We start from the raw sequence: 19,563 nt of genomic DNA on the forward strand, positions 1-19,563 counted from the left end.
ATGAATAGATGAGAATAAAGCTTATATGTTCGTTTTTTTACTTTTTAATTATAACAATTTAATTATAAATTCTGAATATATTTCAATGTAAAATTGAAGAAATTTTGGTGAAAAGACATCATCAGCGAAAACCCATCGTGTTTCTGATTTCCTTTTACCTCTGCTTCATTTCATTTTCAGATCTCTTTCTCAAAAGCTTCAGGTGACACCTAAACAACCCATTTATTCCAATCCACCACCATTTCTCCACCCTAAAAAATGTAAAACAAATGTCGATGTAATATCGGAAAGTATTCGTTGAATCTAATAGAGTTTTTAGAGAATCCCAAATTCTTTAATCTCCATTCACTCTGAAACAGAAACGCTGATGGAGAGTTTCGGCGCCGGAGATCTGTCAACAATAGGCGGCATAGCCACTGTATCTCTTCTTCATTCTTTCATTCCCACCCATTGGCTTCCATTCTCCATTGTCGGCCGTGCCCAAAAATGGACCCTTTCCCGTACCCTTTTCGTCAGTAAGTTCCATTTATCTCACTATATATGCTTTTAGATCTCCAATTTGCATATGCCCACGCCCAGATTTTAGAAGAAAAGGAAGAAAAAACACTTTATTTTCATTTCATAATTTGTCGTTTCTTTAGTTCTTGGGACCATAATTTTACCATGCTTAAATATCACAATTGATTCTAATATGTTGATTTGCAGTGGATTTGCTTTCTAGGTTTCTTTAATTTGAGCAAAGCTAAGATATTTTATTGCAGAAAGTTAAACGTAAGAGAAGCAAATACTATTAAACGTTCAAACTCCTTTTGGGCATTGCTTTGATCATTCTTCTTTATCTTTGTGTTATTTGTTTATGCGCAGCCGCGTTTGGAGCGGTTTTGCATGTAATATCCACTTCGGTTCTTGGTATAGCAGCCATAACTATGGCGAACACAATTGCTGGTGAAGAAACAGTGCATAAACTCGCTTCGCTTTTGCTCATAGTCCTTGGTGCTAGCTATATATTGTTGTTTTTGTGTGGTAAGGGTGGTCACAGTCATTCTCATAACCAACCCATGGAGAGAATGGCAGTAGCCGGCCTTGTCCTTGTTCCGGCGTTGTCTCCTTGTGCAACCACTCTTCCTGTGTTTCTAGCTGTCGGAAATTCTTCCTCCATGATGATACTTGCCATTCTAGTGCTGCTATTCAGGTATACATGACAAGGGATTCTAAATTTTGTGAATCGTGTTTTCAATTGGTATATCTTCTTCAGTTATCCCTAGACTGGTGTTAGTAGCATGCAATTAATTTTGATGTATGTCTCCATCATTCATATTAATTTCAATCTCTTTTTTTTCTTGGTAAATTAGAAAATGAGAGAGAGTCGTGGTGCTATTTATTTACTATGTATGTTTAGCAGAAACTTAGAATACCTAAGGGCATGGGGATAGAGACTGATTTGTGCTATAATAATGAACTGGCGGCAGATATCGGAAACCCAGTAGACTATTGAATTACTTTTAGACATAAATCATCTTTTGTTGTGCTGAGCTAAGTACTTCGTTTCTTGAAAACAAATTGCGTGATTTTCATATTCTTTTCATTAGCATCTACTACTTTACTTGGACTAAGATGTTCGCACTATACTTATCTCTGCCGGCAATAATTTTCTATAACTGACTCCATCTTCAACCTGTAATCTACGCTGAAATTCTTAACGTTAATTGGTAGCAATAGCTTTCTTTGCATAAGATTTTATATTATGAGGAACTGATTTGAGTTGGAGAAAATATACTAGAAAAGTGTTCTATGTGATTGTGAGAATTCAGTAGCTCTTGTTTGTGTTTCACACGGGATATTTTGAATGTCAATAATCTACTGGAATACTAAAGTTCTTGTTAATCAGACAAGATATTGTATAGATGGCCTAGTCTGTTATAAGCCTATAACCCCGGCTTTACTTGCATGGCTAACTTAAGCTGACATTGGGTTTGCAGCACTATAGCTGTGATGACCTCGCTGGTGGCTTTATCCTTCTATGGTGCTAGCCAGCTCAAGTTTCGTTGGGTGGAGCGATATGACAAAGTTCTTGTGGGTTCGGTGCTATGCTTGGTAGGGATCTTAACACTCATTTTTCACGATCATGATGGAGACGAAGGCTTGCATGGACATAACGTGCACAGGAAAATCGTTGGTCTTTGAGTACTGCAGCATCCCGCGGGCATATATTTTGGTTAGAGGATCCCATCATCCACTTTAAAATGTTCGTTGTGCCATAAGTGGATTACAAGATTGTTCTCTTCTTGCTAGTCAGTCTTGTCTGTGTTTATGGTATGGTCACTTTTCCAGCAATGGTCGATGTTGTTTTGTTCTTAACGATCACTTACATAGATCACTGTTTCTCAGATTATCTATGTTTTCTCTAAATAACCTCACTTTATATGTGAATTTCTAAAGCAAGATTTTCGGCGAAGTTCATTGTCATTTAAAGACAAAAAATTCAACGAAGGGACCCGGTTTCTTCTTCTCATCACTTTTGTCTGGAAGTGCAGTAGCTATGGTACCCAATGAAAAAAAACACCCTCCCTTCAAGGGCATTTAAACAGCCTCAGCTAATGGTGCTTATTTTTCATTGAAGGATGTCATTTTTCACTGAACAACATCGGCAAAGTGAAATAATTGAGCGACAAACTTTCCAATCATGAAAAGAAAGGTTGATTATTTATAAAATTCAAGCTAACCCTTGAATTTTTATCACAAAATAGTTTAAAAAAACATGGTTTGTTCGGTAATAAGAATTATTTCATTCCAGTTCACTCTTTGGGTCTTAAACTTTTATAAATTAGAATGGGTTTTTTGATAAATTAATAGCTGAAATCAGAAGAAAAAAATGTAGTAATAAATATATGGATCATTAATGGTGGAACAAAGTTAAATGGAAGATTCTTAGGTGAAAGCTAGCAAAGAGAGTAATAAAATATTTCAACCTGCATAAAAAAACTGAAGTAAAACAGTCTTGGGATTAATCAAAAACTCGACCAGCTAATTAGTTCATCAATTCATTGCATGTTACTATGTTTTCTTCAATGAAATAATTATCTGATTTTAAGAACCAGTCAACACCCAGAAACACAAATCATTGCTTTGTTTTCTTAAATCTTTAGTGTTCTTCATTAAATGTGTCTGCAATTTACGACCACATTAAAACCCAGACCACCTAACACATTTCGTTTCCACACTCTCTCTCTCACACACACCTCCCTTAGGCCTTATCTCACTCTTTAACATGGCCTTTCCTCCCTCGGTCTCTGGTCTTTCCCTGCATCTTTGACCTTCTCTTTACTTAAATAACTTCCCATCTCAATTCATTTTGTCGTACTTTCTTTTCAACTTCCTAAGCCACTTCAGGATCAAGATTCTCACTTTAAGGCTTTTAGCTACCCTTTTTCCACGGTTGCTCTCTTCTTTCCTTGTTGCCAAGCATTTTCTTCTCGCCTGGCTCTCACTCTCAGGCTCAGTTCTTTCGTGTGATGTTAGACTCTTTTTATGATATAGCTGGCGCTTTTAAGCTTGTTTCACTTGATTTGGGTTTCAGTTTATCTCAATGGACATGGGTTTTGAAGTTCATTCATTGGCCCCTTAGATTAGTGTAAAAAGGAAGCATCCTTGGCTTTTGTAAGTATCCCATTGTTGACATAGTTGAATTCTTTCAGTCTTGAACTACATTTTTGTGTCGTCTTTTTAGCTCATTTCAGCATTGCAGCTTGTTATAGAAGTTCTCTATAGCTCCTGTTCCATTCTGATATATTCACTGAGATTTGTGATGGTGGAGGTTTGGGGACTTTGTTTTGAAGGAATGCGGAGATTCAATTTTGTATTTTTATTGTTTCTGGTAGCGACTGCATTAGCCCAATCTGATTTTGAAGCACTTTTAGAGCTCAAGAAAGTAATTGAGAAAGACCCTTCTGGTAAAGCTCTTGATTCATGGGACTCGAAGTCCTTGGCATCTGATGGGTGTCCCAAGAATTGGTTTGGCATCACCTGTGATGAAGGCCATGTAGCTTCAATCACTCTAAATGACCTGGGTTTGGTTGGAAACTTCAGTTTCCCTGTCATTGTTGGTCTTAAGTCGTTTAGAAATTTATCCATTTCAAGCAACCAGTTGACAGGGACCATCTCAAACATTGGCTCGATTCGGTCTCTCGAGTTTTTGGACCTCTCGGTTAATGCCTTTCATGGGGTTATACCATCAGGCATTGTCAATTTAAAAGATTGGTTCTTCTGAATCTCTCTTCAAATAGTTTCGAAGGCACATTTCCCTCTGGGTTTGGCAACCTTAAGAGGTTGAAATATTTAGATTTACGAACAAATGGCTTTTCTGGGGATATCATGAATCTTATATCACAATTGGAAAGTGTCCTTCATGAGCAGCAATCGGTTATCTGGTTCACTGGACTTGGGGCTTGGAAGCTCCAGTTTGGTTTCTTCGATTCAGTATCTAAATATAAGCCAGAATTTGGTGGTTGGAGAGCTCTTTGCTCATGATGGAACGCGGTATTTCGACAGTTTAGAAGTTTTGGATGCTAGTAATAATCAGTTAGTGGGAACTATACCTTCTTTCAATTTTATAGTCTCTTTGCGGATCCTTCGGCTTGGGAACAACCAGTTGTCAGGATCATTACCGGGAGCACTTTTGCAAGAAAGCTCCATGATCTTATCCGAACTCGATCTCAGCCTTAATCAACTTGAAGGTATTTTCTCTTTATTTCATAACTTCAGTGAGCAATTGCATCTGTCAATGTATTGTGCTATTCAATCCTAGTTTGCTTTATATCATAAATTTTACCCTGCATTGCTAATTAAGTAATGTGCAGTGCAATGGCATTCTTGGAGCGTCGCATTATGCCTCTGTACCTATAACATATGCTTCTTTTCTTCCAGCTTTCAGAAAACATCATAGTCTCCATATCTTGAACTAAACCCTAAACCTGCAAACAAGTTTGTCTCGGATCATTTGAGAGATGATCAAACTAACATGGTAGCTATGCAACATGACAATAAGTTACACTAAGTGTTTGAAAATAGTATCACACCTTGACCTTAAATGTAGTTAAAATATGTTAAAAGAAGTTTACAGCTAGCAAGTGTATTTCATATTATTTATCTTGGAGGTTTACCTTGTACATTGTTTCGTTTATCCAAAATTAGTAGGTCCTTTCTATCGATTCCGTATGTGTAGTTCAAAGTCGATTCTTTAAGGTTTCATATGCTGATTACTTCTGGTTCCAGGCTATTATATTTTCAAACAATTTTTTGTTAATAATTTTTTTCTTCATGAATCCACATCCATGCAGGGCCAGTAGGAAGTATAACCTCATCAACTCTAAAGAAGCTCAACATATCATCAAACAAACTCTCGGGGTCCTTACCGTATAGGATAGGGCATTGTGCCGTCATAGACCTCAGTAACAACATACTCTCAGGGGACTTGTCAAGAATTGAAGGCTGGGGGAATTATGTTGAAGTTATTGAACTCAATTCAAACTCTCTGACTGGGACCTTGCCGAACCAAACTTCTCAGTTTTTAAGGCTGACTACATTCAAGGTATCAAACGACTCATTACAAGGTGTGCTTCCATCAATTTTAGGTACATACCCAGAACTAAAGGTCATCGATCTTAGCCTCAACTACCTTAACGGATCTCTCCTTCCCAGCCTCTTCATGTCAACAAAATTGACTGATCTCAATCTTTCAGGCAATAACTTTACTGGTTCACTACCTCTTCAGGACATAAAGAACATGCCTTCCATAAGTTCTGCAGAAAATTTTAGCCTGGTGACTCTTGATCTGTCTTATAACTCATTAACCGGCAGCTTGCCCCTGGAAATCGCCAAGTTCCATAACTTGGAGGTTCTTAACCTATCCAATAACAAATTCGAGGGTAGCATCCCTGATAGTCTTCCTAATGAACTGAAAGGATTCAATGTGTCTTTTAATAATTTCTCTGGTGCTGTATCTGAAAACTTGAGGGGATATCCCAACTCATCATTCCATCCCGGAAACTCCTTACTGAAGTTTGTTTCTTTTCCATTGTCGCCAAAAGGTTCTTAAGACCTGAATTTGAAGGCTCACGGGTCTCAGCTGAAACCTGTCGCCAGAATTGCCTTGATTGTAGGCTTGGTTGGTGGTGCTGCTATAATAGCTCTTGTGAGCGTAATGATTTATTATAGGAACAACTGGCAGGAAACTACAAGCGAGGGCCTGAAAAGAAACAGCAGCAAAGAAACTGTACATCAAGGAGAGTATTCCCATTCTTATACATCAGCACCTTACAGAAGCAAGGATTCATCCTCGTCTTCATTTAGTTTCCGTCAAAAGCTTTTGTCATCGACCAAAAAGGGTTCTGCTTATGATCAGGGAAACAGTTCATTCGTCTTAAATGACCCTAAATATCTATGTCATCTCGAGTCCACAAGAAGAGATGATGGTTTGGCTTCTCCAATGTTTATATTGTCGTCTTCAAATGCATCTCCACCAAAAGACCAATTTCCATTTGAGAGTTCGAGTGCACTAAAGGTTCGTTCTCCTGATAAACTGGCCGGGGATCTGCATCTCTTTGATGGATCTCTGACACTGACCGCAGACGAACTTTCACGTGCTCCGGCTGAAATTATTGGAAGGAGTTGCCACGGTACATTGTATAAAGCTACACTTGACTCTGGTAATGTAATGGCTATCAAATGGTTGAAGGAAGGATGGCAAAAGGTAAAAAGGAATTCGCGAGGGAAGTGAAGAAACTCAGGTACATCAAACACCCAAATTTAGTTTCTCTTCAGGGTTATTATTGGGAACCCAAGGAGCATGAGAAGTTGATCATATCAAATTACATAAATGCACAATGTTTGGCGTTCTATCTTCAAACATTTTACTAGAAACTCCAAATTTGAATGCACGCCTCACTGATTACAGACTCCATCGGATACTGACGTCAGCAGGCACCACTGAACAAGTTCTGAATGCAGGTGCTCTTGGCTATCGCCCCCCTGAGTTTGCTAGCTCAAGCAAACCATGTCCATCCTTAAAAAGTGATGTATATGCCTTTGGGGTTATACTAATGGAGCTTCTAACAGGAAAGAGTTCGGGAGAGATAGTTTCAGGGAGCACAGGTATGGTTGATCTAACTGACTGGGTGAGGTTGTTAGCATCGGAAAACCGTTCCAGTGACTGCTTCGATCCTATGATATTGGAAAGGGATTACGTTGAAGACACGCAGAGAACGCTGGATGGCATGCTACAGGTGGCTCTGAGATGCATCCTACCGGCACAAGAGAGGCCCGATATGAAATCAGTTTACGAAGATCTCTCGGTAATCATGTCACAGAAAGGTAAACAAAAGGGGTTATAACCGCGTAGCTTAACTACTAAACTCCCATTTATTGGTTCTTTACTTCCATTCGTGTAGTAAATATCATTCGGATAGGGTTAGTGGGAAGGAATAAAGTTTCAGATGGTGGGTTGACCATTCCTTTTTAACCCTTCTTTATGACTGTAACTTTAGGTATATTCTTCATTCGACTCATTCCATGTAATACAAGCCTTCTTATACAGCCCTATGTTTCTTTACATTTTACCTCATATTTCCTAATCTTAAACATTCTAGTGGAACAAAGAACACAAGAGTTGGTGGAGATGCCTTTTGCAGCCCATCTTTGAACTTCCTAACCACATTTATAGGTTCAAAAACGGTAGGCTTAATTTAGTTTCTGTGGCAGGCATAATGAAGAACATCAACCCAGGCTATCAGGTTTGAGAATGTTTTGGGGCTTTTCAATTTGTGGGCACTGAGCAAGAACAAAAATATTTTGCCCTCTTCCCATGCCTAGGGGTGTTTTTCGGGAGTCGATGAGTTGAGAAGTGCTTGACTCACTCAAAAACTGTTTCATTCATGCTTGACTCGATGTTCGATAAAATTTCACTCGATTCATGCTCGTTAAAAAAAATCATTACCCGGTTATACTTTTTATTTGTTGAATTCGTTAGAATTTTTATCTTTTTTTAAGTATATGTAAAATCTAGTTCTTTTTAATATATGTAAAATCTATTAATGGTATATAGAGCTTAATATAAATATAGTTTAACAAAGAAAATCAAAATAGTTATACCACCGTCACAGCAATCTGTAAATTTTTATATAAATTCTAATTGAGTCTTAAATATGCCTTTGACTGAGAGAGTCATTCATAAAGGTATGTCCTGGACTGTGGGAGCAATTACTGAACTAAACTTTTTTGTGCCAAAAAAAAAAAAGAAAATTAAAAAAGTGTGTCAATCAATTTCAAATTTTAAACTCCAAACTAACAATTTACAAACCCAAGTACACCAAACAAACATATTACATTCAAAGGAACAATTTAAGAAAACATCAAATTAACATATTACAACTATTCTTGAGTTGTCAATACATAATTAATCTTAAAATTGAGAAAATCAACATCTTAAGATAAAATAATAAAAAATTAACGATATGTATGTGAATTTATCGAGTTGAGTTAGATATTTTTCGATTCGATTTATTAAGTTCTTAAGTCGAATTCGAGTTCTAATCAAGTCAACTCGAGTAAAAAATTGATCGAATTTTAATTAAATTAAACTCGAACTATTCCACTCACTTAATATTCCTATTCATGTCGCTCCAATCATATTTTGACATGATATATTAAATTATATTACACTAACATTTGTTTACTACTCTAATTGGTGTCGTGTTTCCTTCTCATTTTGAGTAAACCAAGTAACCAACAGAAGAGGGAATTATGTCTGAATATCATTAACGGTGAAACGTGCCTCTCTTGTCATTTTTCTCAACTGAAAATTTGTGAATAAAAAAATAATATATTTATCCCTCAAAAATGAAAATTGGAAAAGGGGCCCAATGCCAAGTGGCACACGTTGAATTCTTCCACAGGGAGGAACAATGAAAAGCGGCAGATAAAACCCAATAATGAAGAAACACGTACGCCAACCACACATCAGATAAGACGCCATTTCCTGACATTTCGCTCTCTAAAAAGCAAAATAAATCCCTTTGATTCATTCATCATACTGGCCAGCTCTCCAAACCCTTTATTCTTCCATCAAGTTATCAGTATACGGCACCAGAAGCATTGAGCAACGAAAATAAAAGCTTGTTGGACTTTTGATTTCTCTTTATTTTCAGGTATGTTCTTCCATTGTTACATTTTTTTTTCTTGCATGTTCAATCTTTAAATTCGACTTCTAGCTGGTTATTGCCGCGTTTGGTTCGATGGAATAGTCATTGCATTACGAGTTGATTCAGTGTGCCAAAGCAATGTAACCGTTTAGTTCGCGGGAAAATATTATCATTAATTTGTTTGTTTCTTTTATGGAAAGTGCAATGGTTATTGTAGAGGAAAGTGACTTTAGTGATTAAGATTACAGTCAATTTACACGCCCCTGTTTTAATGAAATCCGGATATTTTCCCCCCTAAACCGCGTAAATCTTTAGTATTTAAACCTCTGCTTTCTGTCTCTGACAATCAAAACACTGAACTGCTGCTTTCTCCATCTTTCTTCTTATAGGATCTACTGAGTTAACATCGCGATGGCCGAACGAGTCCACCCGGCCGATTCTCCACCCACCTCCGGCGAATACCCAACTTCAAAAGCAGCAACTTCGTCCCCCGAGAAACCTGCTCCACAACCTGGAACTTACGTCATCCAAATTCCCAAGGACCAAATCTACCGCGTCCCTTCTCCGGATAACGCGCGCCGCTATGAGCATCTATCCAAACGGAAGGCTCGTCGGAGTAGCTGTCGCAGCTGCTGTTTCTGCTTGTTGATTACCGTCATCGTCCTACTCCTCGTATCCGCCATTGCTGCCGCGGTGATTTACTTCGTTTACAAGCCCGAGTCTCCAAATTACTCCGTCGAGAACGTTGTCATCAAGGGATTCAACTTGAATTCATCATCTCCGATCTCTCCTGAATTCGACATCACCGTCCGGGCACACAACCCCAACGACAAAATTGGCATTTACTACGATAAAGGCAGCTCCGTTGGAGTTTACTACGAAGACATTAACCTCTGTAGAGGCGGGTTGCCAGCTTTTTACCAGCCGACGAATAACGTAACGGTGTTCAAAACAGCTTTAAAGGGCTCTGCAATTGAACTAACAAACGGCGCGCTTAGGGCTCTTTCCGACCAGCAAAACAAGAGAGCGGTGCCGTTTCGTTTGAAGCTGAGAGCGCCAGTTAAGATCAAAGTGGGGTCCTTTAAGACGTGGAAAATTACTGTTAAAGTGACGTGCAAGATTACGGTGGACAGGTTAACGGCGGCGTCCAGGATTGTATCAAAGGATTGCGATTATGGAGTTGATCTCTGGTAAAGATTGTAGCAATTGGTACAGTTAGAGTGTTTGGTTGCAGGGATAGTGCGCCATGAATGTAATATTTTATTCTATATACATAGTAGTGGCATACATGACATATTTTCAATTAAATAAATTTATAAGATACGATTTATTTAATTATTTTTCTATAAAAAGATTGTAATTTCAAAAGTGTAAAATTTCAATTTGAATGCAGGAATTTATATATATATATATCGTTACCAAGAAAGATGCATAGTGTAATGTGTTTCATGACTTTGATGTAATATTTTTTATATTCATTAGTATTTTATTTATTGGTTGATTAATTCAAATTAGATATTATAAAAGTCTATATTAAATGTAATTTTCGTAACTTAATTTATTACATTTATAATATTAAGATTCATACTCTTAGTTTTGTTTAAAAAATTTAATATCTCATCTTACTGTAATAACTAATTATTGATATGACTTAATGTAAAATATATAATATGAGAGTAATAATATTCTAATAATGTTTTTATTTAATGGCAGAAATGAAGAAACAGAACAAGAGATTTCAAATAAAATGTGGGGTTAAGTCATCTTCTAACACCTAACCTATTGGACCTGGGTAATTAAATGATGGATTATAGGCTCAAACCCAAGTATTCCCTCCTAGGCTACTTCGCCTACTTTTATGTATAAAAACTTCTCAGCCCTACCAAGCCTTTCATCTCCTATATGTATAGTTTTAAATTTGGGGAGTACAATTTTTTTTAATTTAATTTAATTTTACTCATGATTTTATTCATTTTAATTAATTAAAAAAAATCAAATTCAAGTCAAGGTATAAAATAGAGCTTGAATAACTTGAACTTTTTTAATAATTATTAGATTGATTTTCAAGTTCGAGTCGAATCTTTAACTCTACATGATATATAATATATGTATATTACATATGAAAAATATAAAAAAAACAATATATATCATATATGGTTATAGAAAATCGGTTAAACTAAAATGAAATAATATCGTAACATTATAAATATTTACAGTTAAATTTAAACAAAAACTCGAACAACTCGACTAGAAAAAAAATCGAAATAAAGTTTAAACTATAAAATAAGATTCGTCAATTCAACTAATTCGAAATATTTAGACTCAAATCGACTCAATCGAATACTCATCTCAATCTTAAACCCTAATCAACCCACGCTCCAACTCCGCCACCGCCGAACCACCGTCACCCGCCTCCTCAATTCCGCAACAACAATTTTGAACTTGCTCTTGAATTCTGTGTAAACGTAGGTCTGAATTTTTTTTTTTTTTGGAAAGGATGTCTGATGTATATTTAAATATAAATATACGATTTTTTTTATCAAATATGAATATAAAATTATGACATAAGAGTTATATTATATTATTTTAAAATTTGATTATCCTCAAATCATCTGCATGTTCGTGGTGGACATCAGATCCGCATTTGAACAACATAGGTTGTATTCGTTTATGGTTAAAAGGTGAATTATTTATTATTTGTTATACAATTTTAATTATTATTTTTAAAGATGATTGTCGTCACGTGTTGCCATAAATAATTTAAAGATAGTAAAAATGATTTGTAGGTTTTATTTAAGATTTTCTTTTAATTGAAAATCATAATTTGTTGTTTTTATCTTGTTTCCCTTGTCGTTTATAATTATATCTTTGACCACACAATGATAAAAGAATCAATCAATCGTATATAATTTTTGTAGACAAATTCTTGAATGCCCAAGAAAAATGACATAACCATATTAAGAAATCAATTCTAATTTAAGACATAAAGTACGATACTTAAACTGTAATCCTATATTAAATACACAAGAAAAAAAGACAAACCAATTCTAATTTAAGACAGGAAATATGATATTTACACTATAAAATCTTATTTTGAATGCACAATAAAAATCAATTCTAATTCAAGATAAAATGTATTATAATACCTTTTTAAGCCACAAAAATAAATTATAATACTCCTTTTTAAGCCACGTACCATGGCCATGTGATCTTGGCTTTGTATGAAAGAAAGGACCCAAAATACTAAAAGGGGAGATGAATTTTGCAGATAAAACCTCATATGCAACATATACATATATATATATATATATAAAACACCATGACGCCAAGAATATTTGGATCGTTGCCCCTTTTTCCTTTGGGTGGAAATGAAATATTTTATTTCCTGGCTTTTGTTATTTTTTACTGAAATGGGGACCATTGAAAAGAAAAGTTCCAAACTTTGAACGAAGCCAAAGAAAGCCGACCCCACCAAACACTGGCACACTTGGCACAAAACCAGACCGGTTCCATCTTCCACCAAAGACAGGATCCTTAACCATCTTCTTTGCATTAACTGCTGAGGGATGAACAACAAGGATAGGTCTACACTAAAAGACAAACAGTTTCCATTCAACACAACCTGTCAACTATGTACCCATTACAGGACAAAAACACTCAGAAGCCTACAAAACATGAGAATGGTATAACCTGATTAACAAGTGAAAATGGAAGGGGAAGAAAAAAACAGTGACAATACATAAAACTTATTTAGGAAAAAGTAGCATCCTATGTAAATCAATAGCAGGATTATGGGGCTTTTTGTTTCTATTGAAAGCCTAATATGAAGACCTGCTAAACTTGCTAGCTTCTACAAGCATTAAGAAAAATACAAAAACCAAATAAAAAAATGTGGTTTGTAGCTAGTTCTGTGTAGAAAGACATTAGGGGAAGTAAAAGGTAGATCTTCCTGCAAGAAAACTGTGGTGAGCTGCCAAATGTGATCAGAACTTTGTTACTCAATACCAGAATGGACCATCCTGCTTCAGCATGGTATCCACCCCAGCTGCTTGTAGATCCTCCTTGGAATCAAAAGAAGAAAGATCAAACGGAGAACCAAACATCATCTGGAAGCTGTTGTTATTGTGGTTGGTCTCGGACGGAGGATTCAGAGCTTTAAAATGGTCAAATTGCCCTTCCCCTTGCGAAAATATCTGATGGTTACGAGGCATGCTGGATTCCCCGAAGAAATTTCCCCCCACCATGACTTGACTGCCGAAGAATTCATCCTGTTGCTGTTGCATTTTCGGCTGAAGGATATTTTGACCTTCGGTAACTAGATTGATTCCAGAATTCATGTTCTTGTTGCCTTGCATGTTGTTCTCATACATTGACATGAGCTCGCCGATCGTCTTTTGCCCGTCTTCTGGAACACCAAGTCCTGATAGGTCATAGGGTGTTGTAACAGATGTAATAGATGGTGCAGCCGGCTTGGATGGCGCGAAAGGTTGAGGGAAAATGACTGGTTTCACTTCATTCACGTTAAAATTTGAACCACCGAACTGTCTGGAGGAGTTTCTGTACGGACAAGTTAACTGATGATTGTCCCTGGCAATCCTGTCATGAAATCCCATGCAAAGTTCATTATAAGGGCACTGCAGGAATTCACAAGTGTAGATCTTGTGGTCCATCATGTTCAAATCATCAGACGGTTTCCTCTTTCGCATGAAATCCAGATTATTGACAACTCCAGTACTAGGATATGATTGTTGTTGAACGGTCCTCATTGTATTACCCAAATTGAATGCATTGAGATTCCCGGGTTTAAGCTCTTGCACATCGAAGTTCGGCTCAACGTCAGCCCCTTCAACATCATACTCACTGCAGTCGTTGAGAACAAAACTCCCACTTCCTCCACCCGAGGACAGTGGTGGGCAGGAATCAGGGTAGAGCTCTCGTAACAAAGCCTCCTCCTTGTTAATGATAGCAAGCCATGTTGCACTCTCCTTTGCTGTCATCTTGTCCTGCAAGCACTTAGACTGCCTTACGAGCTTGCGAATCTTGGCAATATCAGGCGACATATGCTTGATTACTGCCGTGAGAACCCCAACTTTCCAAGCTTTCTTCAAGTCATGAGGTTTCTTATAAGGAGGAGGGACTTGATCTTTGGGCAATTCAAGTTGTGGCCACCATTCCTCATTGCCAGTAGGCCACCATGGTGGGGGAACACCTTTCTCTAAAGGAAACCGCCTCTGAGGGGGATCACAATGCTGCATCAGTGCAGACAAAAGAGAGCCAAGCGTTGTATCTTGAAGTTCTTGCAAGGTGTGCGGGATCGGGCCAGTGGAGTTACAGCCATCGTTCTTGCCAGGAAACGAATTATCTGCCTGGTACTTGGCAATAGCAGCAGGACCATTACGATCAAACCGGACTTTATCCTTCCACCATTCTCGAAGATTGTCAGATGCTCCAGTTACCGGTTTTCCCTTTTCCGGAATAATCCCATAAACAAAACCTTGAGCCTTGCAAACCTTCATCATCTTCAACATGTACTTCAATATCCCATCCTGGGCCCTGGACATCTTCTTTCTCCTCGCCTGTTCTTGGGACTGACGCTGTTTGGCGATATCAATCACCTCCTTGCCCTTCTGCTGTTCCTTGAGCCGTTTCAGCCGCATTTTGTCCCTCCACAACCTCTTCTCAAGTTCATCGACATCAACCTCTTCATCAGAAAAATCATCCTCTACTGCGGCCTCTACTTCCATCCGCGGGACCGCCACATCTTTTTCCCCAAGGGGAGCACATAAGAAATCCATATCTCCACAAATACTCATCTCATCAAACATCATCATTCCAAGATCGGATCCGACTCCCAGATAAGTCTGAAACTTGAAGGAATCAAGTTAAGCCTGCACATAAAAATAAATAAATCGGTTAACAAAAACCATGCAAGTGCCGTTAATTTCCCAGATAAAACAGCATCATAAGAAAGGTGAAGTGATCAAAAGACAGTCTACACATAAATTTAATATAAAAAAATGACTGCAACAATTTAAAACCCTACAACTTCACCGACAACATGACTGACAATTCAGTTAAGCCAATGCCATAAAAGCATAAACAAAGATGTCGAATTCCTAAAACCTATGTTAAGACATAGACTATTAAGTGGTCCAAAAACAAAAAAGATTGTAAGAAAATTGAACATATCAAACTAAGCCCGATCAGCTACATACGAATTAGTTATCAAGACATAAAAGAGACCAAAAAACAAAATCTGATTCATAAATCTTAAATTAAGGAATAGTCAGATAAAAGTCAGATCTCCGGACAACTACGTGTATTAAAAATAAAAAATAACTGAAAAATAGAACCAAACTCAGATTCATTGTATCTGATACAATCAATGCTTCAAGTTTGATAATCGATTAAAAAACACAATAGGAGAGTAGAAAATCCCAAAGATAATCAAAACTTCAATACATTCAATCAATAACAATTTTTTTACCAAGCAGTAACTAAAACCCAAATCAGAAAAGGAAGAAAAGAAAAGAAAAACAACCCGGAAAACCAAACCTCAACTTTATCAACCAATAATGAAAACACGATATGGATAATTATCAGAGGAAATCAAAACATCAAATTGTTATGAATCCACAATAATAAAAAAGAAAGAACCGATATCAGAGAAGTGGTAGAAAACTCCATATAAAGTACTAAGATCAAGTAAGACATATGGAGATCCACTCAAACCAAGTCCAAACTGACTTACCAGTAAAAACAAAAAGAAAGAAAGAAAAACCCAGATTTTGGCCTATTCCACAAAGCTCATACAAATCGATACTGCAAGAAAAATAAGAAAATGGATGTATAGAGAAGGGAGGGATGGGAAGAAAGGAAAGGAAATGAATATTTATCCCTTTTTGAGGTTTGTAAAGGAGGAACTTTTCTGGTACCCCAAACGAGAGAAATATTAAAGAGAGGGTAAGAAGTGAAGGTGGCGGCTACCTGGCTCCCTGTTTGGTGATTTAAAAGCAGAGTGTGTGTGTGTGTGTTTGTCATAACTGCTAGGGATTTGTAAAATCAAAATATATATTGAAAAAAATGTAATAAAATCATTTGCATTGATTTATCTAATTATATTTATTTTAATTTTCTATCATCTGAAATTTTATGATTTACTATAATTCATTCTTTGTTTATAGGATTTAGATTCTTTAATCAGTAGTTAGGTTTTTTTGTATTTACGTGTTTATATATTTTTCCAGACGTCGATATTTAACTTAAAAATTGTTGATAACTATCGATAATTTTTTTGAATTGTTAACAATTTATCATAATTTTTTAAAGTATGTATGAGATATTTGAAGTCGTCATAACTGAATAACTTTCAAAAACTTGCATAAGAGAACGACTTTACTGAATGTTTGACAGCCACTAAATACTATGGATTTTACTATAATATCCCTCAAATTTTAAAATAAATCTTTAATCTTTTTATTTTTCACAATATTTACCATATGCCTCCCCTTTTTAACTCTCAATAAATAATTCATATAATCAAACAATTATGTCATTTTATATATTATTTTTTAACTAGAGAATATTTCTTCTGTTAATTTAATTAATAAAAATTAAAAAGAATGAAACTTTTGTGAAAGCATGAACCTATAAAACGGTTTGAATATATATATATATACATAATATAAAAACAACTTTGTGAAAGGATGAACCAATTAATTATTAATAATTTTAGGAGGACGAGGGAATATTATATATTTTAAAATTTAGTAAACAGGTGTATCAAAGAAATTTGTAATTTTTTTGTCGTAAAATAATATAGCAAAAAATTAAAATAAAATAATAATAAAAAGAATAAAATGATTGGACCAGAAACAAATTAACGCATGGTTTAGTCAACAGTATTAGTTTATTCCGTTGCTTATGTTAAAGGATTAATAGAAAATGGTAATCTTGTGGAGCACTATTTTGACACGTACACCATATAGCCCTCTTTTATTTACTATTCTTTTATGCCCATAACCAAAATCCAAGATGAAGGCTGAGCCGATAAGATCCATTTCCTACGTTTTTTTCCCTTCTTTTTACTTTAATAAATTTGAATAAATATAAAATATTATATGTTTAGGGGGTGATTGGTTTGGGGTATCTCACATTATCCGGGGAATGGAATGTGATTCCCCTGTTTGATTCGTAAACATTCTCAACTCCCGGTAATAAGTTATTCCCAACAGTGATATTTTGGTGTATATTGTCGGGAATGTGATTCCCTCCTTCCCTTAGGTATTGTTACATTCCTGGTGTTTTGGACTAAAATACCCTTAATTTTTTTTTTCAAAAATATTTTTCTTCTGTCGTTGAATAAAAAAAATCCTACGAATGTTAAATTGTAAATTTATCCTTAAACTATTTTAGATTTACAAAAAAAAACATAATTAGAATTTTATATGAAGTTTAGGAGTTAAAATAAAATTTAACCTTTTCATTAAACATATTTATCTTTTCAATTTTGTAAAAAATTATATAAATTTTATGAATTTAAAATTTTTAAAGAAAATATATAAATTAATTATAGTAGAATTCAACTTGTTAAAAACAAATATATAATAATAATATTTTGGTAAAATATACATTCCAATAATCTTTTATTCTTTTAACCAAACACTGTAATCTTATATTCCTGCTAAAAGAACCAAACATAACAATGCAACATTCCCGGTAATCTTATTCCCGCCTGTAATCATATTCTCGCCAGTAATCTTACATTAACCAAACACACCGTTAAAGTATTTCAAGTTTTTTTATAGTAAAAATTCATATTTATGTATAAGCGAATTTCAAATTGGAAATCCAAAGGAAAACAAATTTTCTTAATTATTAAGAAAATGAATTAATTAATAAATTAATTATATCTAAAATGTAATTTTAATTAAATAAATATAGTTTTTGGTTTAATTGATTGAAACAATGGGTGTGGTATTTTATCATTCCTGTCATCTCATTAAGTTTATTTTCTATTAAATTTTTCATGTTTAAACTTTGATCGTGATTATTTTAGATATTTTAATAATTAATTTTTATAATCGAGTCTCAAAGTACTTTGTATCATAACATGTTATAATTTTATTACGTAAAATTTATGATTTTTTAAAATAATTTTTTATATTTTCTAAATATTTTATATACTTTATTTTTTTACAATTTTAAAAATATTTTAAAAATAATTTAATATTTTTAAAATTTTCAAATAATTTTTTGAAATATAAAAATATCATATGACTATACAAAATCGTAATTACTTTGATGTTAGGCTAACATCAGTTTTTATTTGGATATAATTGTTGGTATCTGATTTAATAATTGATTAATTCAAATCGGGTGTTGTACAGGTAAGGACGATCCTCCCAACTCAGTTTGCTCCATACGCAAACATCAAAATTTAAACTTCTGACTTTACTTGATGAATCTAGTGTCATATCTAACTAGGCCAACTGATTGTTGGTGCAATTTATTTAATAAATAATAATTTTACCTAAATGAAATAAATTAGAGACCATAGAAAATGAATACATATAAAAATATTTTTATACTAATTTGAAAAAAAATATTTCACGTGTAATAGGGATGAAGTTATCATATGAGTTAAATTATTTTTGGGTTAAATTATTTTTTAAGTCTCTCGTACTTTTAAAACTAAAAATTATAATTTTTAATACTATTACTTTTAAGATTTCTTTTAATTTTAACATTAGAAAAACATAAAGTATTGATCGTATTTATTTATTTAAATATTTAATATGTCCCTATTTATTTTAAATTAAATAAACTAGGTGTAATTCTTATTTTTTTTAGTTTAAATATTAATTAAATTCTTATTAATTTTAAAATTAGGTAAAATAAATCATAATCTTATAATTTTAAAATTTTATATTAATTATTTAATAATTAAATTTATATCAGTGATGATTTTTATATCAAAGTTTCGTATATTTGTCGGAATGCTAATACGAAATGCATGAACTTGCTCATTGGACAACCTCCCATCGCCAATCTTATTATTTTTCTTATGTTTGTCATATCGTATTGTACATGTTATTCTTTCAAATGCTATTGCTACTTAATACATATTTTTCGTTCAAAAAAATAATTAGAGATTTAACTTATTTATTATCATTTATATTTGTCTCCATAGTTTCATATTGGTTAAGTGTCTTGTTTAGAGTTTAGGTTTATATGTTTTACGCTTTAATATTTGATCTTAGGGTTTAGAATTTAACGTATGTGTTATGGTTTTTTAAATATTTTAAGTAGTACGAATCAAACGATCTCAATGGTTAAGAGATTTGTTATTATCTATTGATGTTTTGGG

At 34.6% G+C, this 19,563-nt stretch overlaps 3 protein-coding genes and 1 pseudogene across 3 annotated transcripts; 3 read left to right on the plus strand and 1 right to left on the minus strand.

Moving 5' to 3' along the window:
* Positions 1–367: 367 nt before the first annotated feature.
* On the plus strand, positions 368–2,387 carry LOC120196162. Its single transcript, XM_039198033.1, has 3 exons — positions 368–515; positions 865–1,192; positions 1,980–2,387. Exons 1-3 carry the CDS (start codon positions 368–370, stop codon positions 2,182–2,184), a joined length of 681 nt encoding a protein of 226 aa, XP_039053964.1. The 3' UTR covers positions 2,185–2,387.
* A 770-nt stretch (positions 2,388–3,157) lies between these two features.
* On the plus strand, positions 3,158–7,559 carry LOC120196167 (annotated as a pseudogene).
* Positions 7,560–9,532: 1,973 nt separating this feature from the next.
* On the plus strand, positions 9,533–10,488 carry LOC120196165 (NDR1/HIN1-like protein 13). Its single transcript, XM_039198035.1, has one exon. The coding sequence runs from the start codon at positions 9,606–9,608 to the stop codon at positions 10,386–10,388; it is 783 nt and encodes a 260-aa protein (XP_039053966.1). The 5' UTR covers positions 9,533–9,605; the 3' UTR covers positions 10,389–10,488.
* Positions 10,489–12,913: 2,425 nt separating this feature from the next.
* On the minus strand, positions 12,914–16,135 carry LOC120196137 (protein ETHYLENE INSENSITIVE 3-like). The gene is made up of 2 exons (XM_039198013.1): positions 15,946–16,135; positions 12,914–15,082 (listed from the first exon to the last, which is right to left on the minus strand). The coding sequence occupies exon 2, from the start codon at positions 15,023–15,025 to the stop codon at positions 13,193–13,195; it is 1,833 nt and encodes a 610-aa protein (XP_039053944.1). The 5' UTR covers positions 15,026–15,082; positions 15,946–16,135; the 3' UTR covers positions 12,914–13,192.
* Positions 16,136–19,563: the final 3,428 nt, after the last annotated feature.

This window comes from Hibiscus syriacus, unplaced genomic scaffold (assembly GCF_006381635.1).
Source record: "Hibiscus syriacus cultivar Baekdansim isolate YM2019G1 unplaced genomic scaffold, ASM638163v2 tig00117027_pilon, whole genome shotgun sequence".
NCBI classification, from domain to species: domain Eukaryota; kingdom Viridiplantae; phylum Streptophyta; class Magnoliopsida; order Malvales; family Malvaceae; genus Hibiscus; species Hibiscus syriacus.